The sequence below is a fragment of the Dunckerocampus dactyliophorus genome, chromosome 20, assembly GCF_027744805.1.
Source record: "Dunckerocampus dactyliophorus isolate RoL2022-P2 chromosome 20, RoL_Ddac_1.1, whole genome shotgun sequence".
NCBI lineage: Eukaryota > Metazoa > Chordata > Actinopteri > Syngnathiformes > Syngnathidae > Dunckerocampus > Dunckerocampus dactyliophorus.
Window position 1 is genome coordinate 10,385,649 of NC_072838.1, and position 26,851 is coordinate 10,412,499.

At 40.8% G+C, this 26,851-nt stretch overlaps 1 protein-coding gene across 5 annotated transcripts in view; it reads left to right on the top strand.

Annotated features, from left to right (window-relative positions):
• The window catches only part of hivep1 (HIVEP zinc finger 1), a 63,362-nt gene that overhangs the window by 20,517 nt on the left and 15,994 nt on the right, over positions 1 to 26,851 (top strand). For 4 of the 5 annotated variants that reach the window (XM_054763045.1, XM_054763047.1, XM_054763048.1 and 1 more), the window contains exon 3: positions 26,000 to 26,050. In XM_054763045.1, the coding sequence (XP_054619020.1) occupies positions 26,000 to 26,050 (51 nt within the window). Of the gene's footprint in view, positions 1 to 17,456; positions 25,929 to 25,999; positions 26,051 to 26,851 lie in introns of those variants that run through there. The other variant, XM_054763044.1, reaches the window with a different exon arrangement.

Genomic DNA, 26,851 nt, shown 5'->3' on the forward strand with positions numbered 1-26,851 from the left:
GTGTGTTATATAAAGAAATGTAAAGTCCACAATTATGCCTCACTGGTACTGTGGTTAGATGTTCAGAAGATCATTGTGACATGTTTTTCACCATACCTAATAAAAAATATTTAGATCAAAGGAGATGCAAATACCTTGACAATGAAAAGGGATGACCAGAATGACCACTGACAACTGACAACATACGTTTCCCACCATTATTTTAAAAAGTGCTGTATGTGCTTAAATTCACTTTTCCTTATAAATAATCTGCTGTACAGTATATGATGCAGATATTGAAATATCCGAACATCAAATTCAAACCAAATGCAGTTTATATTAAAATCCAAAGCTGTCAAATGATTACAGTTTTTAATGTGATTAATCACAGTTTACAAATGAATTAATCCTGATTAACCACCATGTGCAAATATATCTGAAATATACCCATTGTCATTGTATTTTATTCACAGAAAGATAAATGACAGACACGAGTATATAAGTTTAACATACTGTATGTTTTTTAACAGCAAATGAAAATTCAAATCAAGTTAAAACGTACTACACACCATCATATAATATGTTGGTCTCTTGGCAATGTCCCTTGCATATCCCTCTGCAGTTCCTCTGAACAAGGCTATCGGCCGCAGTTACAGGTATTTAAAATAGTCATGTAACATTCAAGTGTGGTATAGTAAGAATAGTAAAACTAAGAGATACCGCACTTTTTATCCTACACAATTAAAATGGGCAATTTTAGCCATTGCTCTTTTTTGTGTGGAAAGATGGCTTGTGTAAGCTACTTTTCTGAGACTATTTTTGTTCAGTGCACTCAGAAAGGATATAAAGCAAAGCGCTCTTGACGACTGTAATGTGTGACCATGAGAAGAAGATAGGTGTCAAAGTGCCCCCCGAATGGCTGTCGTCCTTCCCTCGTTTTAAGCTTTCACAACGTCAGCAGTCAATGTTATAAACCCTCTGTTACACTTTAATTAATTTTAGTAGTTGTTTTTACCTACTGACGCCCACTGAGTATGATATGCTTTTGTTGCGTTGACGTTCGGAATTCCGTTGCCGGTGAATGCGCCTCGCATGAGTGTGCTTGGTGGAGAATGAGGAAGTGTTGTTCCAAGGAGCAACGGAGAGACATGTTTACGAGGCGAAGTGTTGGAATAGAGCACTGCTATTGATGTGTTAAGATAGGAATAAACTGAATAAAGTGTCAGACTGTATGCTTCTGTGGGGACACTTGACTTGCCTCCATCCGCCATCAAAACAGAGGTATGGCTTGTCGTGATGCACACACGTTAATTATTAATGTAATTAATTAAATAAGTTTACTTACCGCCAGTATTGCATTATTTTTGACAGCCCTATTAAATACTGTACATTCCTGACTTGAACTTTTCCAGCTCTCAGAGCTTTTTTTTTTTTTTTTTCCATGCTCAATGATTTTAGCACATTTAGCTGTGTACTAATGAAGCCTGCTCTGCTTTGTAACTTATCCTCATTATCTAGATGTTCTTTGCTGATGTAAATGTTCTCTTGGACACATACAGGCTTCACTGGTTAGTCATCACAGAGCAGGATGTGGAATAATGGAGCTGAACTCCACACAGGGACTGACTTACAGGAATTAATCGGTCCTACGCGTAGCAGGAGGCGGCCTCTTAAAAAAAAAAAAGAGAGGGAGAGAAAAACAAACCACATCACGAGGCCGCTGCTTGTTCATTCACAAAGTCTTTGTTGTGATAATTTCCTTGCTCTTTGTGTAGGCTCGCTGCCATCAGAAGGAAATCTGTTGTTTCCTATGAGCGATTGGTGTGTTATTGACTGAGTGAGGAGGCGGTGGAGTGAGAGGCAGCGAATGCGTGTGCCTCCTAGGGGTCAGCATTAGGGGGAAAAGGGAGTGGAGAAGTGAGTAGTGTTGGTGTTGGGGGAAGTAGGGTTGTCCTTGGCTGTCCAGACCCAGTGGAATCCAGCAGGTCGATAATGGACCGCTAAAAGCCCTCAGAGAGCCTATGAGTCACCAGGATTGTAGAGAAGGGTCACCGAGGTTGGGTCAATATTTTAAAGACTAGCAGTAGTGTAAAAGTGCAAACACATTTAGAGCCGGGTCAGGAGGTGCTCGGTCGTCCCCTTCGCCATTCAGGAGTGGCGACAGCAGTGATGGTGGCCAGTCAGGTGGGAGAACATAATGCATTGCCTGATGAAGGCTTTACGATGGGAAATCTGTGCTCTTTTCCCCGTGCTTGGTCAAGTGGTCAAGAATCCAGTAACCCACTTCCACAAAGCAAGTATGATTTCGGTTGTAATTTTTTGCTCTAAACCTGATTACTTTAGTTTTTAGTATGGTACCTTAAGTGTAGAAAGGGTAGATGCATGGATTAATCAACAAAGAAGAACAACAACTGTAATAGAATGCAAAGGACTCTCCTGAGGACTTTCCCTAATGAACACCATGCCAAGATCCTAGGTGTCCCTCATGAATGTGTTTGTTTGCTGTCACATTCCACCTCTTTGTCTAATTCAATGGAGGCTTGTGCTGTATTGCGCTAGCATGATGTCATGCTATTTGCATTGCTGATGCTTGGCTGACGCAGCTATCGCCATCCCACCTACAGTGCGCGCCCCCCGTTACATCAGGGTTTACCTTTCCAAACTGTACTGTGGCCAACAGACTTATTTCAGTCATCTTCCTGGCCTGCTGACAGTAGAATCCTCAAAGAGGATGCAGTCAGAGCGACAGATAAACGACTCCCACCTCTGTCAACAACCGTGAAAAAGTCTCAAAGAGGATGTGGGGGAGCCGAAATGAAGAAGGGCAAAGCTAAGACTTGGCGATGGGAAAAGGACGGAGGCTAGAGATTGGGGGCGGATGGCAGGGATGAAGTGTGCGGCATCAAAACGAGGGTGAGAATGATGTCAAACAGGCCGTTTACACAGCGGTTTTCAACAGAAAATGAATACAGTGTTGTATCATGATCGCATGAGTGTGACAATTTGGAAATTGAAGACAAACGTGTAACATTTGGACATTTTAAAATGGTCTAGTCAGTGAAAACGATGGCATGCCTGTTTAGTGTTCACCACCAAATCAATGGCACCGGGCCGCTCATGTATTTGTGCTTTTAATGCGTTTCCACTAACCTACACCACTAACTGCGACCGGCGGACTCGAATTCCTTCCATACGTCAAATTCCAAAATCGCTCGCAGTTGGTGAGCATGGTCATAACGACGTCACTACCTATTGGATTGGCATCAATATTGTTGTGTTTTCTGTTGTTTTTGCAGGTCAGTTTGAACAGTAATCGTTTCTGACACCATTGCCATCTGTACACAAAACTGTTCAAAGGGGTGAGTCGAGACAGACGTCGAAAGGAGGCTTGGAAATATGTGTTGACAGAATTAAACAGTCTGAAAGAGGGCGAGGAGGGGAAAGGGGTGATTGCCTGCTGGCAAGGCTTAGTCTTCTTGCATAACATTGGTCATCTCTTCCTTTAGCTGCTGTTTCCATGGGGAGAGATGGTAGGGATGAGAGGGAGAGGCTCTAGGGGATTTAAATTTGTAATTTGTCTAGGAAATAACTAGCCTTTGGCTTGAAAGAAACACGTCGCACACACCTGCGACTTGTTTGTAAATAAGGAACATCTCTTTCCATCTTAAAAGAATGGGCCCAAGGACGTAACATCATTACAGCTAGAGCGCCTCCAATTGTCCAACTTATTTAACCAATAAGAATAATTGCACTCATTGCCTTGAAAGAGGGAACTTCCCAGACATACTGCAACAATTAACCCCGGGTTTCTACGCAAGGTGTGAAAAGTTCTAAATTTTCCATTAATGGTCCAGTAATGATAATAGTTTAGTGTATTTCACACATGCTTAAAACAGCTACATTAAAGTAGAAGCGGGTAAAAAATATTGATATAGCAGTATAACACAATTTTTTTTTCTCGATATAACATCAATTTTCTTGATGCCTTAACCAATTAACTTCGAATAGATAAAAAAATATATATATAAGTCACGTTTTGGCCTGATTGTAAGCTTTGCAGTACCTGTTCTGGTGAACTGCCTGTTAGCCCCTCCTCCTTCCTTTCCTACAACGGGGAGTACCAGCTGCAATGAGGCAATCTGAGCGTTTTGGTCACCTTCAAAGTGACGGACCTGACACTGTAGATTCACAGAATCGTTCATAAAAATATCAGAACATCTATTCTCCGAATTAAAAAATAAACAGGAAATTATTCTGAAAATGAAAAAATGCCTTTCTCTGCAAAGACAGTCCAGGACAGGACCAATTGAATGGTCACTGATGACAAGTCAGCACAGATCTGCTATTTTTCTCTGCTACATTCATTATGTTTGACGTGAAAGATAAGCTTTCACTTTCACTTGATTGCTTTGTTTTCAACTATTTCATGTCTTTATGCAACACACCATGCACACTCACACAATGCACACTTATCTGTATTAATCTACCAATCACTGTACATAGATAGTGTGTGATGAGTGTGTATGTGGCGCTCCCCACCCAAACGCCGTAAGTGACGCGAACTACCTCTAGGTCACGTGGTTGCAACCCAGCAACAGTGAATAGCAGAGGTCTAGTGCATGGAAATGGATGTGAAAAACAGAAAGTGAAGTTGCAGGCATAGTCCGGCGTCGTGTGTGGGTGTGATTTGTGACTTGAGGGCTCTTTCAGGTGTGCACTGATAGGTGAAATCCAGGTATTGTTTCTTAACCACAATTTCATCATCCTGTCCTCATTGTACACCGCACGACGAAGGCTAAGGGCCATCTGTGTGTTTGTATTCTCAGTCTACATGTTGTGCTGTTGGGAAAAATGGGGAAGTGAAAATCAATATGACTGCTTGTTTTGCCCTGCCATGATTCAAGGAATTAGCCAAAAGAGACATTTCCAAATTAATCTTATTCTTTTGAAGCTCGTATTTGGCATTAATCGCTGTCCTTTTTCTGGGTGTTGGTGTGGAGGCGGCCCATTACACCTCCTACTCTCTGTCTGACTGTGTAGATAATTTGTCTTTCAATTTCTTCTTATATTCCTGCCTTTATTAGTCCCAAAATGCTCATTGTGGTGGTCTTGCCTGACTCAATCGGGATCAATGCACAGGGATAGATGAGTATTTATAGCCTCTGTGAGGGCGTGGGACATTGTGGGCAACAAGTAGGTTAGTGGCTAATCTGTGTGTGCGTGTGTGTGTGTGTGTGTGTGTGTGAGTGAGAGAACGAGTTATGCATATAGAGGAATTTTATTTTATTTTTAGACCCTCTATCCCAGTTTGTTTGTTTTCTTTTTAGAGGAATTGCTTCTTCTCAGCTTGGGGAAGTCTACATACAGGCAGGCAGGGCTTTCCCTCATTTTTGGGAAGGGATTTAAAAAAAAAAAAAGACGAGGAGGGAGAAGAGGAGAGGAGGTGGTGTGAGAAGGAACACAAAGGAAGGCAGGCAGGCAGGCAGGCAGGGAGGAGAAAGAAGCGTGGCTGCTAAACTGACAGTAGGCAGAAGTGAGGAGTGAAATCTCAGCGCAGACACACATCTACGTATTAGTGAGTGCTTGTCTTGTGTGGCAGACGGCAGCCAGACGCTCAGTTCTTAGCTCCGGTGGCATTTCAACTCTCTCCTCTTCTTGTTTTTTGTTATTTATTTATATATTCTTGCCGGAAGACCGAGCGGGCCCAGGAATGTCAGAGACTATTGGTCGGGGAAGTGGTCAGGAATGTCAGGTGTTACCCCTGTGAGCACTTCTGACTCTGGGAGGGAAAGCCAGCCAGCCAGTTGTTCTCCAAGAGACACCAGACTGCTTTCCCAACGAAAGAGGTATTGTTTGGAACTTCAATACGTGTGTACTTCTTATTTATATATCTGTGTTGTGTTCCTTATTGCAGCATCACAGCCTTTTGTTGACGTTTCTAATATTTTATCTAGTCTTGTTTCCTTGCTGCAGTTAGCTTGTCTTGCTCATTAATTGTACTAGTTGTAGTTTACCTCTTACTCTTGTTTACTATTCTATATTGCTGAAAAGGGTTTTTAAAGATGACCCAAAAAAAGGATTGCAATGCCACAAGCATGCTCGTTCTGTGACAGGCTTGTAAATGAGACATTTCTGATGTTCAGTTGATGAAATTATTTTGGTTTCAACTTCAGTTTAAACATTTCAGCCCTAACGTTTTGAACAGTGAAACCATACGTGTATCACAAAGTTTATGAAGCGTCTTCTCTTGCTGAAGAAGAATTATGACATTCACCAGACAGGAAATGACCCCTCCTTGCTCGTTCTTCCTCTTGCCTCATCTCCCCCGTGTAGCAATAATGTCAGTCAGCGGACTGACGGCTGCGGCCGCTCGCTAACCTATCTCAGCCTCGGCGGCATCTTCCTAGCTGACATGAACGGGAGGACAGGATAAGCCTGCGCGCTGCAGCCACCGGGGATGAGCTGCAGGCGTTATGCAACAGCTCGGCCCAGAGATAGAGCAGATCCGAACTTAGACACCCATGACTTCTTCCACACTCCATGAGATCATCAGGCTCACTTAGCATCTCCCTGCTGGGTGGCTTAGTGTAAGAACAGATGTTGTCGTTGACGGGTTGCAGAATGGTATTGTTATTTGCAAAAGATATTGTTTGCTTATGGGGACGTTTCCTGTGAATTTGATCGACTAATATAAGTTGTCACGATATCCGTTACCACATCTGATGTGATGGAGCCCAAGGAGGGGCAGTGCAACCCTGGAGGCATTTGTAGGGATACATATTGGGAGTAATGAGACAAAGTGGCTAATCAAGGTTGATGCAAATGAGCAGAGCAGTAAGAGGGAACGCCATGTCTCCCCCTGTGCTCAGTGACTTGTGCTCATAGCGTTATGTAACGTTACCTCAAGCCCACTGGTGTGGATGTGGGCGGGCGGCAACAGCATCACTGAGGAAGATGAGGTACCCAGGAGGACCATGGCAAAGGTCAAAATTGGCTTTTTTCCTCATCGGCGTAACCCTCCGCATAACCCCCATACTGTACACTGACATACTATGAATATACCTTTGCCAGGAAATCACACAGTGGTCATTTCAATACCAGTGCAGATAAATGCAGAGCAATTATTATAACAGCAGGGAAATTACAAATACCATTAGGCCTGTCACGATAACAAATTTAACTGGACTATAATTGTCCTACAAATTATTGTTTAATCGATATTATTGACAACATTTTTGAGACAATTTTTTCAGTAATTATATAGCAAAATAATAACAGTACATCATATCAAAAGCGATACACATTAATTTCTCAAGAGTATTTAACATTGTAATTAGAATGTCAAGAGCTTTTAAATAGATTAAACAAACAACATAATAAATTAAACAAACAAACAAAAAAACCCTCAATAAAAATAAAATGGACTCAGTCTCTTTTAGCAAAAAATGCACTTAAATAAAAATCACAATAATCACCCAAAACAATAAAAAATAGACCCTGTCTCTGTTAAGAAAAAACACTACAATGAAAACCACACACACACACACACACACACACACAGTTATGTAGTGTATTGTTAAACTAATGTAGGGGTTCATATTTGAACTGGACCACGTATCTGTGGTGGCGGAATGAATTGCAGTGTTTCTCATGTCCTACACATCTTTCACTCGGTTATACAGTTCAGGAATTGCTGTGTGTGACATGTACATGTATGTTCTCCCAGCCAATTCGTACGGTCTGTCAAACATTTCTAACATTTCCCAAAATGTTGGCTTTTCAACCGTATTGAAAGGTTGTATTTCTTTTGCAATGTAGCGAGCGACACTGTCTGTGAGTGTGCATCATTTTGCGCTGTTTCGTTTTAGATTTACTTTGCGGATCAAACGCCTCAGTAAGTGTTGACTGTCAGGATGAAGACTCTGCTGCACATCCACACTGGGGTTGTGACATTCAGCTTAGAAACCATGGCTTTTGTGCCTTCATTTATATTAGCATTTGCTTGCTAACTGTATCCATTCACTAGCCCCGCCTCCATGTACTGGTGGACTAAGAGGCTGACAGGAGGATTCCCTCTCTCTGTTCATTCCACTATAGAACCAGCCTGTGTGGTACAGAGAGAAAACAAACAGGCATGCATGCACATGTCAATTTATCGAGGCAGCAAAATTAGCGACTTTTTAAATTGTTTGATTAATGGATTTGATTAATGGATTTACTGATTATCGTGACAGACCTAAATACAATCACTCGTAAGGAAAACCGGGGCCCTCATATTTTTCTGTTATCGTTGTTGTTGTTTAGGTTTAGGTTGTCCACAAGACATGATGCATGACATGAGTGCGGTTGTAGTAGGTAGGACAACTGTCTCAACAAGCAATGACATGTTAAAACGAGCATTTTAATGCCTCGGACACATTTATTTTTAAATACTGTTTTTAATTTTTGTACGTATTCAAAGTGATGTTTTTGTTGAATGGGTTTCTTCTAGCTGGAGATGGCACAAGGAAGACTACTGTATAAGATAAGATATTGAGATATTCATTTACATTTTTGAATAACTAGGGCTGTCAAATTATTACAACATTTAAGCAGATTAATAATTATTCCTATTAATCAACATTTGCAACTTTTTACTATATTTTATTAACAGAAAAATAAATGTTATGGGCAATGGGGGGGTTGCATTCAAATACACCATATAATTTTCTGTTGAATTCACGTGTTTTTGGTGTATTTTCTAACCCACTTAAATGCAGCAGATTGTACTTCAGTATTAGGAGTTACGCACTGCACTTGAACGCATCACTATGCGAATAGCGGCTGGCCAGCACAGAGAGGGCAGTACTAGTCAAGTCCTGCTTCGACACGAGGAAAGGAGACAATTATGGAGGTGTTCTTTTGCGTGCGTTATATGACCCAATAAGCGAGTTTAATGATTACGTTTGACATCAGGAGTGAGTGTTAGTGCTAAAACTATCCACTTGTTTCTGTTTATTTACAGCACACATAATAATCACAACATTACATCACAACAACATTTTCTTGTGATGTTGGTGTCTGTGAATGCAACTTGCGCGAGTGTGGTGGAGAATGAGGACGTGCTGTTCCGTGGATGAACAGAAAGATGTGTTTGCAAGTTGGAGGTACATATATGGTGTTGGAATGGCACTGTTGTTGATGTGTTCAGGTCAGAATAAAGTTATAAAAGCGTGTAAAACTGTGTGGCTCTTTGGGAATGCTGCACTGGGCCTCCATCTGCCATCCTAACAGAGATGTGGCTTGCCATGATGCACATGCGTTAATTAAGATCAAAATTTCCACGCCATAAAATAATTTAATTACCACTGTTAACATGTTATTTATATATATATATATATATATATATATATATATATATATATATATATATATATATATATATATATATATATATATATATATAAATATATATATATATATATATATATATATATATATATATATAAATAAATAATAGTTAATTGTTTTCTTCTAAATGTATGTTTCGGTTGCAAGTCACCAGGATCCTTTCTTCAAAATTGTCAGCAGTAAAAAAAAAACAACAACAAAAAAAATTCCTTTAATGCTATTCCTAGAGTATGCATAACATTGGGCTTAACCGTAATTGTCCAGGCTAGTGACGAGACACCGTTCCATGTTTACACCCAGGAACAGCCATGTATACATGAACGCGCGATGGTGCTAAATGAACTATGTAAGCAGATGGTTGTGTGACGGCATCCACAGAGACACAAACCAGTGGGAGCCTCCGAGCGACTGCAGGGAAGCCCTGTGGGAGTCTACAAAGCAGGATGCGGATCTCGGTAGGCAGGATGACAGCAACGTTGTCATGATACATGCATTATGCTGTAGGAGAGCTCACTAACACACTGCCACGTATGAGTAGGAAATCACTGTGCTCTACCTGTTCACTGTCATTCATATAATCCACATTCATCTTTTTTGCAAGCAAATGTTGCTGGATGAACGGGCAATGCACAGTTTTTAAACTGTGATCCTTTGTCCCATGAAAAACATTCTGTCGCGCTTTATTTTTAACTGGGAAAAAAACCTGGTGATGTAATGGTGATGTCATGAAGGTTGTTGAGGCTATAATCAGTAACAGTAAGCTATGTTACAAACTGATGCATAGCATAGGGATGAAGTATGAGCATAGGCTTTTCTCTTTGTGAATGCACTTTCTTTCTCTTAACGTTGAAACAACAATTGTAATCACTGCAGCAGATTTTAAGGCACGACAATTAATAACAATAATTGAAGGAATGCACAGCAGATGCACAGTGAAAACTGTCTAACCAGTTAAATGAGAATATACTGCTGGGTTCACAAATGTCTTCAATTTACAGTGAACCAAAGGGGGGGAAATGAAGGACATTTGCTCAAATTAAATCATAGCAGGGTTTTGATGTTGACGTGTCTCACATGTGTTCCATGTGCAACACTTCCAGTCGTCGTAACAGCCTTGATTAACATCTTAGCTCGTCCCCTGAGGGCGGGCAGCAGGAGGCAGCTGATGGACAAGAGCTTGATGGTTGAGAGAGTCTCATTTTGTAATCTAAACAGAGGAGATGAGGAGGAGGAGGAGGTGGTGATGGTGGTTTGTGGACAAGTTGGCGCCAAGATGCAGGAGCTGAACCTGAGCAGGATCTGACGGCTGTTTTGTAACTTGATCAATGACCTTGCAACATTTAGATCCTTATTTCCTGTGCAGCCTCATTACCTTGTCTTATTCTCACTGCTTCTCAGCCTCATAAGCTCTCGATCTAATTAAGAGTTCTCTCGCTGTAGGTGTAATAGTCTCTTTCTTCCATTCCGAGGATGGCACTGCAGCATCTGTCAACCGGATCAAATCCTACTGTACTGAGCAGAAATGTGTTGTAGACTGTACTGACTGGGCCTGCGGTGGCGTCATGGCCTCGGAATTATAAATCTGTTGATGACAAATTACCATCATCAGCTGTTGGCTGCTTACATAGCATAGTTGGATATTTCAGTTTGGAGATTTTTTTGTAAATGGATGATAAAATGTCCATTAAACGTTCCAACGTGTTCCAACTTCTTCCTAGTAGGAATGATTTCTATGTGTATGTAGGTCATTCAGTGTTATTAAAATTAAACATTATGTGTGCAACACATAAATAGGTTTTGTTTTGATCCTTTTTTCTTTGACTGGATATGCAAAAACTACATATTGTATTTTCCGGACTATGAGTAGCACTTTTTTTCCATATTTTGGCAGGTCTTGTGACTTCAAGTTAAGTGTGACTTAAATGTTAAAATCTATATGTTATTTAACATGTTTTAAAATGTTAATTCATACTGACTGACATGAATCACGGAGTCAACATTACCTTAGACAGTCTCCAGGTTTGTGACAACAGATTCACCAATGGATTCAGTGATGTGGAATGAGATCGGGAACTCGGTGAACTTGCTTACCAGTGACTAGCTTGTTGGACTCTCTGGCTTAGAGTATGTTAATTTAACCTATTCATCATCCCATGCATGTTCTTTACGCCATTGTGTAGCTGAATACCTGTTAATGTGTTATGTTAAAATGCCGGACTCCTGTTCAGCCTGTTGTTCTATGTGCTATTGTATAGTTAAATAATTTATCTTTACAGATTAGCAGCACAAATATGGCACAATTTGGCCTTGGCGGCGGTTGGTCCACTCTCCATTGTAGTGTGGCGGTAGCAGTGGGCAGCCAGTTGTCAAATCCCCTTTTCGATGCATGTTCCAAATACATTGCTTCTACACTTCTAACCCTCTGTAGACTTTTTGTTGTAAATTCCACTCTGAAGCCATGTAAGTGGGTCACCAATTGTTTGTGCTTTATATTTGCCAACAACAACAACCTTATGTTCTTGCTTTGGCCGGCATAATTACAGAGCAAAATGTTGCTCTTGACTTTTTTTCTATGAACATGTATAGTATTCCTAGCAATGATACAGCAAAACACGTTTGTTGTTTTGGCCTGAAAAAAGGTTTTTAAACCTCTTTTTCAGGCAGCTTGTGAAAGCCGCATGATTTCCCATAATGACTAATCCAAAAGTAAAGTGGAGGGTTATTCCTCTTTTTTTTGGATGCACTCAGCATAGTTGTGTGAGTTCAAGCGTTGAGGTCAGCTTCACAGACTGACTCAGGTTCAAACCGGTGGTAGTCCACTCATATCAGTCCAACCAAACACTGAGGTGGGTGAGTTATTGGATACAATACATTTCTTTTGTTCTGTGGATGACTGGTTCTACGTGGCTACTATTTAGCGTAGTGTCTGCAGTGTACAGTACATCCCTGTACTACCCCTTTTAAACGACAAGTGCCAGCCATCCTACAGTGGCCTAATGGGCTTTTCCGTTGGCATCTGCAGTCAACCCTGAAGAGTCCACTCTTTCCACCCTGATTTGCATTTCCATTACCAGTTTAAACGCGACAAGTTGTGCCAAGTCATATGCAGGACGCGCCATCTTTGAAGGCTGGCCAAAGCACACTACGAGAAGGTTGTGTGACGTCTTTCCTACTGCGGGCTGCCCTTTTGGCCTTTTCCCCTTTTTCCTCAAGCATGTTGCCAGAGAGGAAAATGTAGAGGAAAATGTTTTTACAACTCTCTGTGTGTATTCAGCTCTTTGTACTTTTATACCTTCTAACTTGGTGGTCAAAAATGAATATGTGGGGGGAAAATGCAATTATACTGCAATATAATTATAAAAAGGTTATAAACATTATAACATTATAAGCACCACATCGCGGTTCGAATGTCACGGCTTCAGTTGAACACAGTTTTTCAAAAATATAATAAATGATAAATATTTTCAGGCATAAAAATGGCTAAATGGCATGAAGAAGACTCATTGAATATGCAATATTCTACACTGGTCACTAGGTGTCAGTAGGTGAAACATACACGCGCCAGACTTGATCGCCGGAACAACAGGCTTTTATTGCTTTTATTACTGTTTGAATTATCTCACACAATAAGGCACACTAATAATAGCATAATAATAATGATAACAATAATAATAATCATTCAAATCATAGCACAGGCTACTGTTACAGCTGTAATCCAGCTAAAAGTCAACTCTGTACCTCGGACCTTCCTGTCCAGAACACACATGTAGTTTTGTTTAGGTCTTAAATAGCTTATTTTCTCAGATTATGTCTACTATATTGGGTAATATGAGTGTAAAGGTGACTTCACTTATTGCGCTTACCTATAGAAAAGTGTTATTTTTAGGTTTGACAATGAGCATAAAAAGAATACTTAACTCCCAGAAGTTTTAAGTCGTTATAATGAGGGAACAGAAAAAAGAAGTCATACCGTGGTAAACATGCCAGTGGCCTCTTACCCAGTGAGTAAGCTGTTGGGCAACCAGCAGTTGGCAAGGAACTTTAAGTCCCTCCCCCCTCCAGTACAAACACAACACGGGAGGGAAACCAAGCGAAGCATCCCCTGGAGGGTGCCAAAGCCGGTTTAAGTGACGTCACCTGCCCTGCTATGTTCAAGCCAAGCCTCCTCCCCTCACTTCACCTCTTGGCTCCACCTCCTCTCTTCCTGGGCCTTACAGGAATTCCCCTCCTCGTCACGTAATTCTGAGGAAACCGCTGGCAACGCCCCAAAACCACTGCAGCGCTCCAGCTGATAGGGCGGAAACACAGCTGTGACTGTTTTGACAGAGGAGCATGTATGTACTGACTTGCCTTAGTCAGGACCAAACGGACCCGCTAAGTGTTTATTTCCATGAAAAGTCAGCCGGAGTGTGCAGTAAGAAGTGAACATTTTGTTCTATTTATGAAGTGCACACAATTTGTCTGATCAGATATGCAGCTACGGGCTGCCCTGCACAGGGATGTTCAGTTTTTGGTCATTTGCCACTCACTGAGGCAGGCAAAACTGAGGCACCCTGCACATTTTTATGAAAGGTTTTGGTTTTCATTTTGCTCTTGCTAGGATGAGGTCATTCAGTGGACATGCCTGAGCTTTCATTTGATAGAAAACACACTATTCCTAGCTTTGACTTTAATTCACAATGAAATTATTGTTAATATTATTAGTAACAGTAGTAGTGGTAGTGAGGCATATGTTTCTTTTTGTTATACTGTAACTGTAAAAGGCCTGTTTTACAGTTAGTTTGCAACATGTGTTTTAAATTAAAGCCGATCTGCGACATACAAATCAACACCGGTAAACGTGCATTTGGAGACAGGCAAGAAGTGGTAAAATTAGATATATAATTGATATTAAACAGACATGTCTCTAAACCTAGTGACTCAAATTCTACTCATAATATACATAGTATGGTTATACATAATTAATTTTTAACTGACTTAACATCTATCTGAATGTGAACAACGTTAGCACTGATGCTAGTGCTAACGACATAAGGCGTATCCAAATGGATCCAAATTTTGCTGATTGTGATGAAATGCATTTTCAAAACCTGACTGATGTGGCAACACAACCCTCCCCCATTCCTTGGCTCACATACAGGGCTGACTGTACAACCGCAATTTGTTTTCGCACTTAAGCACACTGACACATGCTTCCTGTCAGCGCATCGCTCGGCGACACACCGGCCGTCACTCGCTTAGCTCAGCGAAGGGGAATCGCCGATGTTGTTCTGTTATTTCGGTGTCACTGCGCGCAACCTAGAGGGAACTTGAGATGCTGACTGGATGGGGTTTGGCGTGCGGCGTGTTTTAGGTCCTTTTTTTAACCACCGTAAAGAAGGAAGTGTGTGTGTGTACATTTTCTTGTTTCACCTCTTATCTGGAACAGAAATGAGAAAAATGTGCCCAGCTTCACTGTTTTTCCATCACTTTCTAAATGCTACTAACCTGCTGATTATTTTATGGAATATTTATGTACCGTAGATCCCCACTACTTGCAGCGGTTATGTCCGAGACCACCCGCAAGTAATTGAGACACACATAAAAACGTTTAATTTGGACACACGGCTTGCTCCCCTTCTGAAAAACCCTGTTACCTTGAGGTGGCAACACTTGCAATAAAAGTGACTGTTGTAATTAGATTAGATTCAGCTCCAGAACCCTCTCATTTCACTTCAGTTGTCATTGTTCCAACCTAAATGCATACAAACTCAATATGCCTCACACACTTCTGAAAGGTGAATCGGATTCCTGGTCGTCAGGCTCGCTTGACAACCACACTTCCATTGTTGTGGTCTCCATCTCCCTCTCAAACAGCTAATGATGGCGCTTGACTCTGCTGCTATGCAGGGCGCTGGCCGAAGGTGTTTTTCCAAATCTTCTTTATAATGCACACTACTTGCCTATTGTAATTCCAGTAACGACTTACTTATTATATGTTGATTTGTGTTGACCTTACTGCATGTTTTGAGGAGTAAGAAGAAGAAAAAGGAGCACGAAAGTTAACTATAGAAGCTCTTGCTTTCACTGGCACACAGGGCACTGCCATCTTGCACTGATGTCACGTCGTTCCGTGTAGAGGGATACATTTCAAACTGTTTTTATTTATTAATTATTACAGACTTGCGTGAATGTGCGAATCTGCGAAAAAAACTATGTATTTTTCCATCCATCCATCCATTCTTTTTCTATGCCGCTTATCCTAATTAGGGTGGGGATTTATACTGTTGGAAAATGGAACAAACAGACTAGACAGGAGTAGACAAACTGGTAATTGACTGTGGAAATCAAAGTAAGGAAACGGAAGTTAGTTGTTAGTTAGTAAAGCCCCATTTTCACTTGCGCACATTTTGTCCCCGCAGTGGTGCGCAATTTTGTGTTCCAATGAGTGAATTGGTTGTAAACGAGAAAGAAAATGTTTTAAATGTTCAAAATTTGTAATAATAACATAAAAATAATAACGTAATTTCCATGAGGTAGTTGTGAATGGAGCGTGAATGCACCACGAACGCACCGCTACCTATGTCTAAACCATGCGGGTGGTGCGTATCAAAGCGTGTCCATATCGCTCAACTCTACTTGCTCGAGTTGCAATGCTGTGTTGGCGGCCATGTTGTAATGTGCATTATCGCCACCTACAGGGCTGAAGGAGAACAGCAGATCTTCATTTTTCAGTTGCATGTGAGGGGCCGATCACCTGCTACTGTAGTTGTTCTGTACTGTGATTAGAAGTCTGCGTCAGGAGGTGTTAAATAGGTGTGGTTTGAAAAGTATGCAAGAGGTTGTCCTCATCCACTTGCCAGCAGCAGTAAGCCCTCGGTACACTAACATGCTTCTACCCACCCAGTAGTTTTCTCGTTATATCAATTTTTCACAAGGGTGCCCACGCAGACCCAATAATCAGTGGCCTCCAGTCTGCTGCTTCTTCCACCTACAGTTTCCTGCGGGGGCAGCAGCGCTATACATATACTGCAACGCACCACTGTCTTTGTCTGTGTGTGTGCAGTACAGAGAGACCGATCAATGCATTAGCTGTTGATTGGCTTTTGCAAGCTTTCCTAAGAAGAACGGAGCACTAGTTACATGTGTGATTATATTTGGTAACGATTCTGTCATTAGAAATACGACAATTCCAACTCCCCAACTGCATTGCTCATCTTGCACTGCTCTGTGTATACGATCTACATCTCTCCACATACATTATTTAAAGGCTCCTGTCAAAACTCGGGCGATCCTATATTTTCTTAAAATCGTCTCCGCCTTTCCCCATTGGTAGCATCAAGCATGCTGTTTCATGCCGCTCTTAAGCAGTCTTCCCCAGCGGAGGGTAAACAGCCAGATTGTTGAGTTCCTCTGTCCGTGTCCTTCCCTCCACCTTGTCGCATCTCACTAGTGGGATGCTAAACAGTCAGCAGCCCATTGTCAAGCCGCAGAAGAGGCACAACTTGTTTGAGTACTTTGGTTGTACATCCAGTGTAAAATCTGCACAAACCCAAATTTAGCTTTTATGTAAGCAACGGCAAAATAAATAGTGTTGACAACTAAACAGACTTTGCAAGCTCCGGGTGCAATTTAGTTAATTTCTGAATGCACTTAAATTAGTAGTAGTAGCAGTTGTTGAAAAAGCTTAGATTGTTTTATAAATAAAATGGTAAATAAACTTGAATCATTTAACTTAAAATGTATACTTTTAATTCCAAATAAAATAGCATAACAGTATTATAATACATCCATTACATACAAGATTTTCTGGTTCTGTAATAACTTTCCACTATATTTCCACTGTACTATATGTACTATATTTAAATATACTTTTTTCTGGAAATTCTCAATACTGGATTTTTTTTTACCGATACCGACACCAATATCGATATTAGCAGCTTTTCTCTCAAACTCAGGTCACATCTTGTGTAACAAATAAACGCTTTATTTGTCTTTTACTATGATGCCACTGGGTGCATTTCACAAAAAAAGCACTGTTTTTTGCAAAATAAGAAAAGTTATTGAAAAAGTTCCATATTTATTTTTAACATTTTACCTCAACAATTTATAAAAAAATCATGACCAACTAAAATAACAAGTTCTCCTAATAGCATAAGTTAAACGACAGGTTAATCTTAATTCACGAATCAGAATCCAATTAAATAGCGCTGGCGACTATACAATTTGGAAAGCTGCACATTTTTATGTGGCACAAACATCTGTATGAGAACATAGTAAAGTGCACAGTATGAAACTAATAAATCCGTGAAATTATAAACTGGGCTCATTCAGCATATCACACACGAACGCAGCATGAAGGAAACATATTAGATTAGACGTATTAAAGGAAGGCACCTTTCTCCCCCCCGCATAACTTGCGCTTTTATTGCAAATTGCATATTTACGATCCAAAGGCGGAACTTTGAAATAATTCCAGGCCATGGACATATTGAGCTAGCAAGCTTGTTGCTTTGTAGAGCACATCATCGTTCACACTACCACGCTACTTATTGTGTTGTACATGTAACTTCATCAGACAGACGTTTGATAAAAAGCTACGGAGTCACATCACAAAACCCTTTTTCCCTTCTGTTTTTCATCGCTTAATCATTCCCTCACTCCCATTGTGTCTATTAGATTAGACAGCGCTAGTCATTTCACAGCTAATTTGTAAAATTCCATGCAATGCCGGCTGGTGATGATGAACTACAGCGTATTGGGACACTCCTCTTGTCGGGGATTCCTCAGCATTGCATCGTCTGACCACAGTCGTGGAGGGAGCGACAGACTTCAGCAGTCCTTAGCGTCCCTTCCAAACTGGTTCGAGCATGGGGAGTCTGCAAAGATATAGAATGTGTCTGGTGCTGACAGTAACTATTATGATGGCTTATTACATGGGTCAGCAGCTGAGGCCTGCAAAACTGCTGGGTCTTTCTCCTCAGCACGCCACAGGAAGAAAGCCGAGATATGATCAGCAGACTTCCTTTAAAGTTGGCGAGGGATTTTGCACAGCTCGCACATTTGCTGGCTGCTGGAGTTTGTATTGTCTGAATCGGGTATGAAGATAAGAACGCTATTTGAGCTCTAAAGCCATACAATCAAATCTGAGATAGTTCTCTAAGACTGGAGACAACTATGTCAAAACCAAATTAACATCTAATAGCAGAGCTCACCCCAAATAATTACTAGAGTACCAGAAACTGTTATAAGGTTACTTATGATTGATGAGAACCACTTCAGGAGTCAAAAGTGAGCATTGTTATATTGAGATTGACAGATTGCTTTATTAGATTATGCAGGGGTACCTAATGTTTTGGGCATTTATGGTCAGTAGTGTAAGCTATATTACCAGCTACCATATTTTCTGGACTGTAAGACGCTCCAGAGTATGAATCGCATCTGTCAAAAAATGCGCCATAAAGACTATACAGTATACTATACAGTAAGTCACATTTATATAGAAATTTATTTCACAGAATTCAAGACGGAACAGACATTTAATCTGGAAAAGCAATTATTATGGAATTTGATTTTATAAATTTCCAGATATGGGAACGTATGATGCTAACTGTCGCATCGCAGCGGTCTTCGTCGGCGCATGTAAACACTGTGGAACACATACACAACAATGGACAAGCGGCAGCGCACAGTGATACGAACGGAGAGAAAATAACGCAGAGCGATTGAGAGGTCTGACTTTTTTGTGGGCAACTGTTTTGTGATGCAAATGTATTACTGTTTTTTGAATGCATATTCAGCCCTGTTGCTGATAGTGTGTATGTGATTCTGATTCTGAAGACCCTGGGCAGACTACATTGACATGGCAAACGCATAGAAATTGAAATCTGATTGCACAAAAAAATGTAACATACACATTAAATACAGGAAGTAGTGCAGCCAAGTGAGACGCTACTTGAAGATGATAGACTGTTGGGAATAAATGTATATAATTTAATGGGACAAATATTAGAGTTGAAGTTGTAAATGTAGGTCTGTGCTTCTGGTAGTGGTTAGGCCAGCAGAGAAGGCCTTGCTGGCCCTGACTGCACACCACTGATATTGTGATATATAAGTCACACCTGCCGACTAAGTTGCAGGACGAGCCAAACTGAAAAAAAGTGTGTTTTATAGTTGGGAAAATACGGTACTCTTGAAAGGTCGACATAACTTTTAAGAAGATAGAACCAGTCTAATGTCCACCCACAGAGTACTCTTCCTGCCCCATCTTATTGTTGTCTTTGCAAATGTCCTTGACTGTTCAAAGAATGCATCAGTCTCTCTGAGGGTGTGTGTGTGTGTGTGTGTATTTGCGCAAAGCCGGGCGTGTACAGAATGCTGGTGAAGGTGCTCGAGTTACATAATCCCCCTCTCACGCAGTGACAAGGAAGAAGGGGGCAGCTGCCGTCTACCATCTCGTCATCTTCATCCCGCTTCTGTTCTTCTCCTCTCTATCGAGTTAGGATGCTACAAAGTGCGCGTTGACCTTTGATATCTTCCATCCAACCAGCGTCGCATACATCCTCAAGATCAGTCCAAAGAGAGAAGTGGCTTTCACCTTCAACTTGTCCTCTACTTTTTGGTCCATCTGCTCACACGCTGTTTTAGTCAAAGTGTTCAGGCTGCTGTGCTGGTGTGGTGTAGTGCATACTAATGATATCACAACCTCACAGATGCTATTCTATCAGAAACAAAACAACTAGAGCATGTATTTTCCATGCTAGCACGGGGAGCAGCAGCAGCTTGACACAGAAAAGCCGGCAGAGCTTCCTGAAACTAGTAAATATTGTGCATATGGACTCTTCATGCTGCCTTGAAAAGCTGCCACTATGTAGCTGATGGCGTCCATTTGGCGTGGTGAGGCCAACGGTGCAGATTGTTTAGCAAAATGTGTATTTTAAGGACGAGGAGGGAAGGTGTCTTGCCGAGGGTGTCGGGTACTTGGCTGGCCGAGAAATGCAGTTGTGGTGCTGCAGAGTGAGTTTGATTTACCCCATTTTACCTCTGCCAAAGAAGTCATATTTTCATAGCTGTTTCTTCCTTAGGAGGATTATGCAGGAACAACAAAACTGATTTTCGCAAGACAATTTTGTGGTGTGTGTCTGGGGGGGGGGAATGAAACAACCCGATACATTTGATTGTTTGAATGATAATAAATATGAGAAAAAGGTGTGAACCAAGATTGAACGATTGCTTAGTTTTTGTCACGAGACACCAGATGCACCAGAAACACGATGCACCAGATTGTAAATTAATATTAAGAAAAGTACAATGAAATAATATGACTGGACAAACAAACTGTCATTTAACTGAGTCACAAAACAATGCAGGTGCAGTTTGAAATGTTTATTGTCGTACAAATTGATGCTAAAGGAATATTGTCAGCATTTTTTTAGACCGAATAATCAACTAATGCTATGATGATATATGATAATAATAATATATCATAATAATGCAATATTTCCTTTAATATGTAATATTTCACTCTGTAAAGTTGTGGAGTTGCTGTTTATGACTTTGGGCTGTTTGTTTTTTCACAGGCAATTCCTACTGTCTATGAAACTTTTGCAGCATTTCTCGTTATGATGGCTTTTCAACTGCATTAAAGAGCAACATTTCTTTTGTGATGTATTACACTATACTCTCTGTGAACGCACACCATTTTTGTCTAGGTGCTGAAACCAAGGCACAGCGTGAACTCTCTTTACCGTCTGTTTCAATCCAATTAAATTCAATTTATTTATATAGCGCCAAGTCTTTATCTTAGTCCAAGGAACATAAAGGGGTGTATTTGATACTTATCAGTGTATCGGGGTCAGTTCTAACTATATGCTTTAGCAAAAAGGTACAGTAGGTTTTGGGTTTACTTTTAATTAGAGACAGGGTGTCTGCCCCCCGGATTGAGTCGGGGAGATGACAGCGGAGCCTGTTAACTAAAGGCTCTACCTGCCATTCTACTTCCAAAACTTCTACGAGTGGCAAGTAAGTGTAAATTCTGGGAGCACGGTGTTCTACGGGGTTGATAGGGTTCTAGGAGCTCTTTAAGATATACTGGTGCATGACTGTGAAATGCTTTATATGTCAGAAGGAGAATTTTAGCTCAATTCTAAATTTGATAGGTAACCAGTGTAGTGAGGCTAATGAAATGTGATCTCTTCTTCTGGTTGCGGTAAAGACTCGTGCGGCAGTATTTTGGACCAACTGAAGGGTCTTTAAAGATTTCGTAGGGCAATCTTTTACCAGAGAGTTCCAATAATCCAACTTGGAGGTCATCAGCATCTGGTAGTGGCAGGTATTTTCAGATTTTTTGTTGTTTCGTAAATGAAAAAATTCTGTTCTGGACGCAGGGCAGTAAAATCATTTGCAAACTTGTCTCCGAGGTGCTGGGAACCAAGACGGTGATTTCAGATTTATCTGAGTTTAATGTTGTCTTTATGTCTTTAAGACATGCCTGGTTTGGACAGCCGATGAGTTAGGTCAGGTTTCATTGATAAATAGAGTTGTGTGTCATCTGTATAGCAGTGGAAGTTAGTGGAGTATTTTCTAATGGTAGTGCCTAGCACGGAACCCTGTGGGATGCCATGACTGACCTTCACGTGTCTGGAATCTTTATTCCTAATAGATCTAAACTGCAGGTGGTCTGACAAATAGGACTGAAACCATTTGAATGCAGTTCCTTTAATGTCAAGGGCATGTTGTTATCTTTGTATTAGAATTTGGTGGTCATTTGTGTGTCGAATGCTGCTGTAAGGTCTAATAAAACTAATACTCAAACAAGGTCTTTGTCTGAGGCGGTGAGGAGGTCGTTCATAATTTTTACGATTGCTGTTTCTGTGCTGTGGTGCATCCTAAATCCTGACTGAAAGACCTCAAGTAGATGATTGCTTTTGAAGGAGGCGAAACACAAGGAAAACAGACACGCATGTGTTCCCAGCATCAGACCTCCAGTAGGGGAATCTGGATCAGTAGCAAAGGTTACACAGGGAGCACTGCCTAGCTAATAAAAATGAGTGTAAAACAATAGAGACAGATCCAAAGTTAGTGTTAGCATCTTATGATTGAGGTTGTTGATTAATCAGCGGTGCATGGCTAAAGCTAATGTTCCAGTCTCCCGAATAAGTCACTCAGCACCGTGACACACCCTCTGCTGCCGTAAATATGTCATTACCCTATCAAAAAGAAATACGGTACATAGAAAATAGAAGCTAATAAGGTTCAATTATTAACAAACAATTTGTGGCGATGCCTGTTTAATTTACAATTCTGCATGTAGCCGTTCCAACCTCCTACTCACGCACATGGCGATATATGGAGACCGGCAAAATTAGCCGGTTCATTTTCATTTGTGATGTCTTTATTTTTTTATTTAATTATGTATTTACTTAACCTCCTGCACAAAGGTCAGCTGAGTTCCAGCATACTCCCACAACCCTAATGAGCATTAAGCGGCATAGAAAGTTGATGGATGGATGGATGTTTTTATTTCATTTCATCACATATTGATCTTGCGAGATCATGACATGAGATCACTTTGGTTTTCAGAGCTACGAAAATGCTCATGTCATATCCTACTGTTTTCTTTAACAAAGGATAGACCTTCTCGGTGCTGAACCGCCGCATGAGTTGAGTCAACTGTTCTCGCCCTGCCATGTTCCACCGTTTGCTCTGGTTTCCAACACAACCTGCAACCTTTATGTTTTTGTTTTTTTTTTTCGTGGGGCTGCAGGACAATGACACGCTCTGCAGATGGCAAGATAGATGTATAGCCCCTTTTGTGAAATATGTGACCATCATGACGAGCACTTCAGCAAACCCCAGCGACATAATAAGGGAAATTTGAGCCCATATAATCGTTCCCTGCTGTCTTAATAGCTTGGCCCGCGTGGATGGAATATTTTGTCCCTATTAAGGGTGAGGGATGAAGGGGCCGCAGCCTTGTCCCTTACTACTCCTTGTTTCCTGCATACTGAGCATGACTTCATGAGTGTCATTCAGCATGAGGGGTCTTGTTTGTGGTTTTTTATATAAGGAAAGCAATTTGATTGAAACACAACCGCTAATGCAATATATGGTGGGTAGTAATCACTTACGGTAACCATACGGTAGTATAGCAAGCTGTTCAAACAACAAAGCTTGAGTAAATCTTCTCACCAATATCCAAGAAAGGTTTGCAATAGCATAGTTGTTTACGCGAAGAAATCATGCAGTCTGGTACTGATTACGCTGAGGGAAGCATCAGGATTCTCCGCTGATGGAAGTACTATCCCGAGCGTCATTGTCAGGAGGTGATAGCGGAAGAAGAGGGAATCCACCATTTATGTGCTACATGTTTTTTCTTTTCTTTGATGGACATAAACGTAACAAACATGCTGCCCTCTCGCCATGCGCCTCGGTTGCTGTGTTTCTGCTGGCAGGGTGCCTTTGTTTTGCTCCACGGCAGCTCTGGGTTGGGAACACATTATGTAATCCGTGGCGTGTGCCTGGGATAGAAAGAGAGCGACAGAGGAGGGTGTGACTTGTTAACACACACACAATGACATAATCCACTGACCTCCTCCAACCGGCCACTCGTGTCCACCCCTCCTCTTGTGTTTTCCTGCCATGGAATTAGTGTGATTTTGGCAACCACAGAAGAACATCCTTCTTTTTGCCCTCCAATAGCATTTGTGTGGTCTAAAACTAAACTGGTGCAATTGGTCCTCAAGGACTTGCCTCAAACCATGATGTCATTGGTAAGACAGAAAAGCCGTGGTTGGTTTATTTTTCCGTCTAGTTTCCATGGTCATGGGTGGAAAGCTCATATTTTTCCCCCTAACATTATGAATGACTAGCATGATCATTGGTAAAATAAAGAGTATTACAATTGACATGAGCTGAAAATTTCATGGTCAGTGGTAAAATAGAGAATATTGAAATTTGGAGAAGCTGACATTTCTGTTCAACATTTACTAATATGGCAGCAGCACCTTGCATGGAAAGTACAATGAAACCTCATTATCATTATCATTCATTCGTTCCAGAAGGTCCAACTCTAACTAAAATTTCCTCCCCAAAAAATATCAATCCAAAAATCCGTTTTAACACAAAACCCATTTTTCTAGTTTTACAAATATAGGTTTACATACAGAAAATATAAATGAACATTTAACGTCACTTTAACCGTGATTGAAGACGTGATTGTTGGCCAAGACGACAGTGCAGCAGCGAGATCTACCGAGACGCCGCCTTGTGTTTTGCAATGAGTCATTTCTTGCATTCAATAGTGTTTCTCAGCTTCTTTAGCAAAATGCTGGCACCTGCAACGTTCTTTGGCTTCATTGTGGGTTATTTTGCACCCGTGATCAAAAGAAAAGCAGAGTCTTATGGCTAACTGTGCTAGTTAGCTAAGAACTACAGAGTCAACAGCTGATGACATCATTGACAGGCGACAGAGCTGACTTCCGGTTCCTGTTTCCATGTATTGGCAAATTAATAGCCTGCAAACAAGGGTGTTTTGTGATTTAAAAAATACATTAAGAATACAGTTGAACTCACACAGTGTATTAATAACACGACCAGACGCAAAATGTACACAAACCGAGGCAAAATTTTTGTGTAAACCTTCAACGTTAACCGAGAAACACGCTATGCTAATCGAGATCCCACTGTAATTATTTTTATCAGCTTGCTACCGCCGGTCCTGTCTTCACGCTCACTCGTAGGATTTGTTTAAGCCTTTATTTAACCAGGTTAAAAATCCATTCAAAAGAAAAATGTATTTTACAAGAGCAATCTGGACCAAGTGGCGGTAGCACAATATAAAACATGGAACATATTAAAACCATATTACAGACAATTTACACGTGCACATATTGAAACAGCGTATCACACAAGGTACACTGTCGAAAGAAATTGAATTATACACAAAATGTGTACACAATTTCAGCACCACAATTTTTTGGCATCATGTTAAAATTGTGGAAGTTATATTTTCATAAGATTTTTCATGCAACTCCGTCTACTTTTTAAACTTTGTTTTGTAAGGAATCCCTCTAAATTACACACACACACACTGCGTGACTCTACTATGACTAACACACACGACACTGAGCAAGCGTATCACTTGACGTATCATACCATCAGAGCTGATTCATATCCCGCGCATCCATATGCTTCATAAGGTGCGTCACCGACTGTATTCTGGGCCAGCAATGTGATGTATGGAAACATCCCAAGCAGAGTTAAATAATTTTCACTGAGGAGTGTGCCGACAGTGTTTAGTTATGTGTATTGAGCTTCTGTGATAATAAGACAACCTGATGACCTTTTGAAAGTTTAACCTGTACATCATGCATATACAATTATTTAAAAAATGTGGGTGTGGCCGTATAGTCGTATTATGCAAGCACGCTGATTCCATAATGACAGCAGTTTCCATTATGGAGCAATGCACTCTCTCGGCTGTGGAAGAATATGTTTTTCATTTTACAGATGTTCATGCTGCATGGGCCGTGTGGGAGGAATCCCCTGTAACATTGCTTTCATTCTGCCATCCGTTTACAGTTGAGTCTTGCGGGCATCTGCATGCTGCCGTTCTTCATGTGATGAAAATTACACTTTTTTTGCATTGCAGATAAAATCGAAGAGGCACAGAAGGAGCTTAAAGACACAAGCTCAACGAAAGGTAAGAGATTTCAAATTTTGTAAGCGTTACAATGAGGGCAAAATGAATTATTTTCAAAGAAATAGAATGCATGTACTATTATTTAAAGTGATTTGGAAGCAAACGCTCGACAATTTTTTTTATCAGAAATATTTTTATTGAATTTTGACAAAGTAAAAAACAAATACACACAATGTTTGCTGGTAGTTTAGGCATAGAACGAGAGAGAGAGAGAAAACAAAAACAGCAAAATAACAAACAAAAAACCCCAACACAAAAACACCCACAAAGTAAGCCACACACAGCCCAAAAAGACAGAGGTCCGAGTTTGGTAGGACTACCAAATGCAAAACAACCAAAGCAAATGCACAAGTGAATTAAACGACAGATGACAGCAAATAGGCCAGAGAGGGAAAGCTATTGGGGAGCGCAGGTAAATTTAATGTTATGAAAATATACTAAGAAAGGTCCCCAGACATTTTGGAATTTTTCTTTGGCATTACAAATTGAATAATGAATTTTCTCCAAATTTAAACAAGACATGACATCTCTCAGCCACTGAGCGTGGGTGGGCGGAGCAGCATCCTTCCACCTTAACAGAATTGCCCGTCTGGCCAAGAGGGAGGCAAAGGACAAACTTCGTTGTCGTGTGGGAGTCAAACGCAAGTCGGGTTCACCTGTGGTGCCAAACAGTGCTATTAAAGGGTTGGGTTGCAAGGGTAAATTGATAATCACAGAAAGTGTCTGAAAAACTTCCCTCCAATACTTCTCCAGACTAGGACAAGACCAGAACATGTGAATAAGTGTGGCATCCTCCCTCTT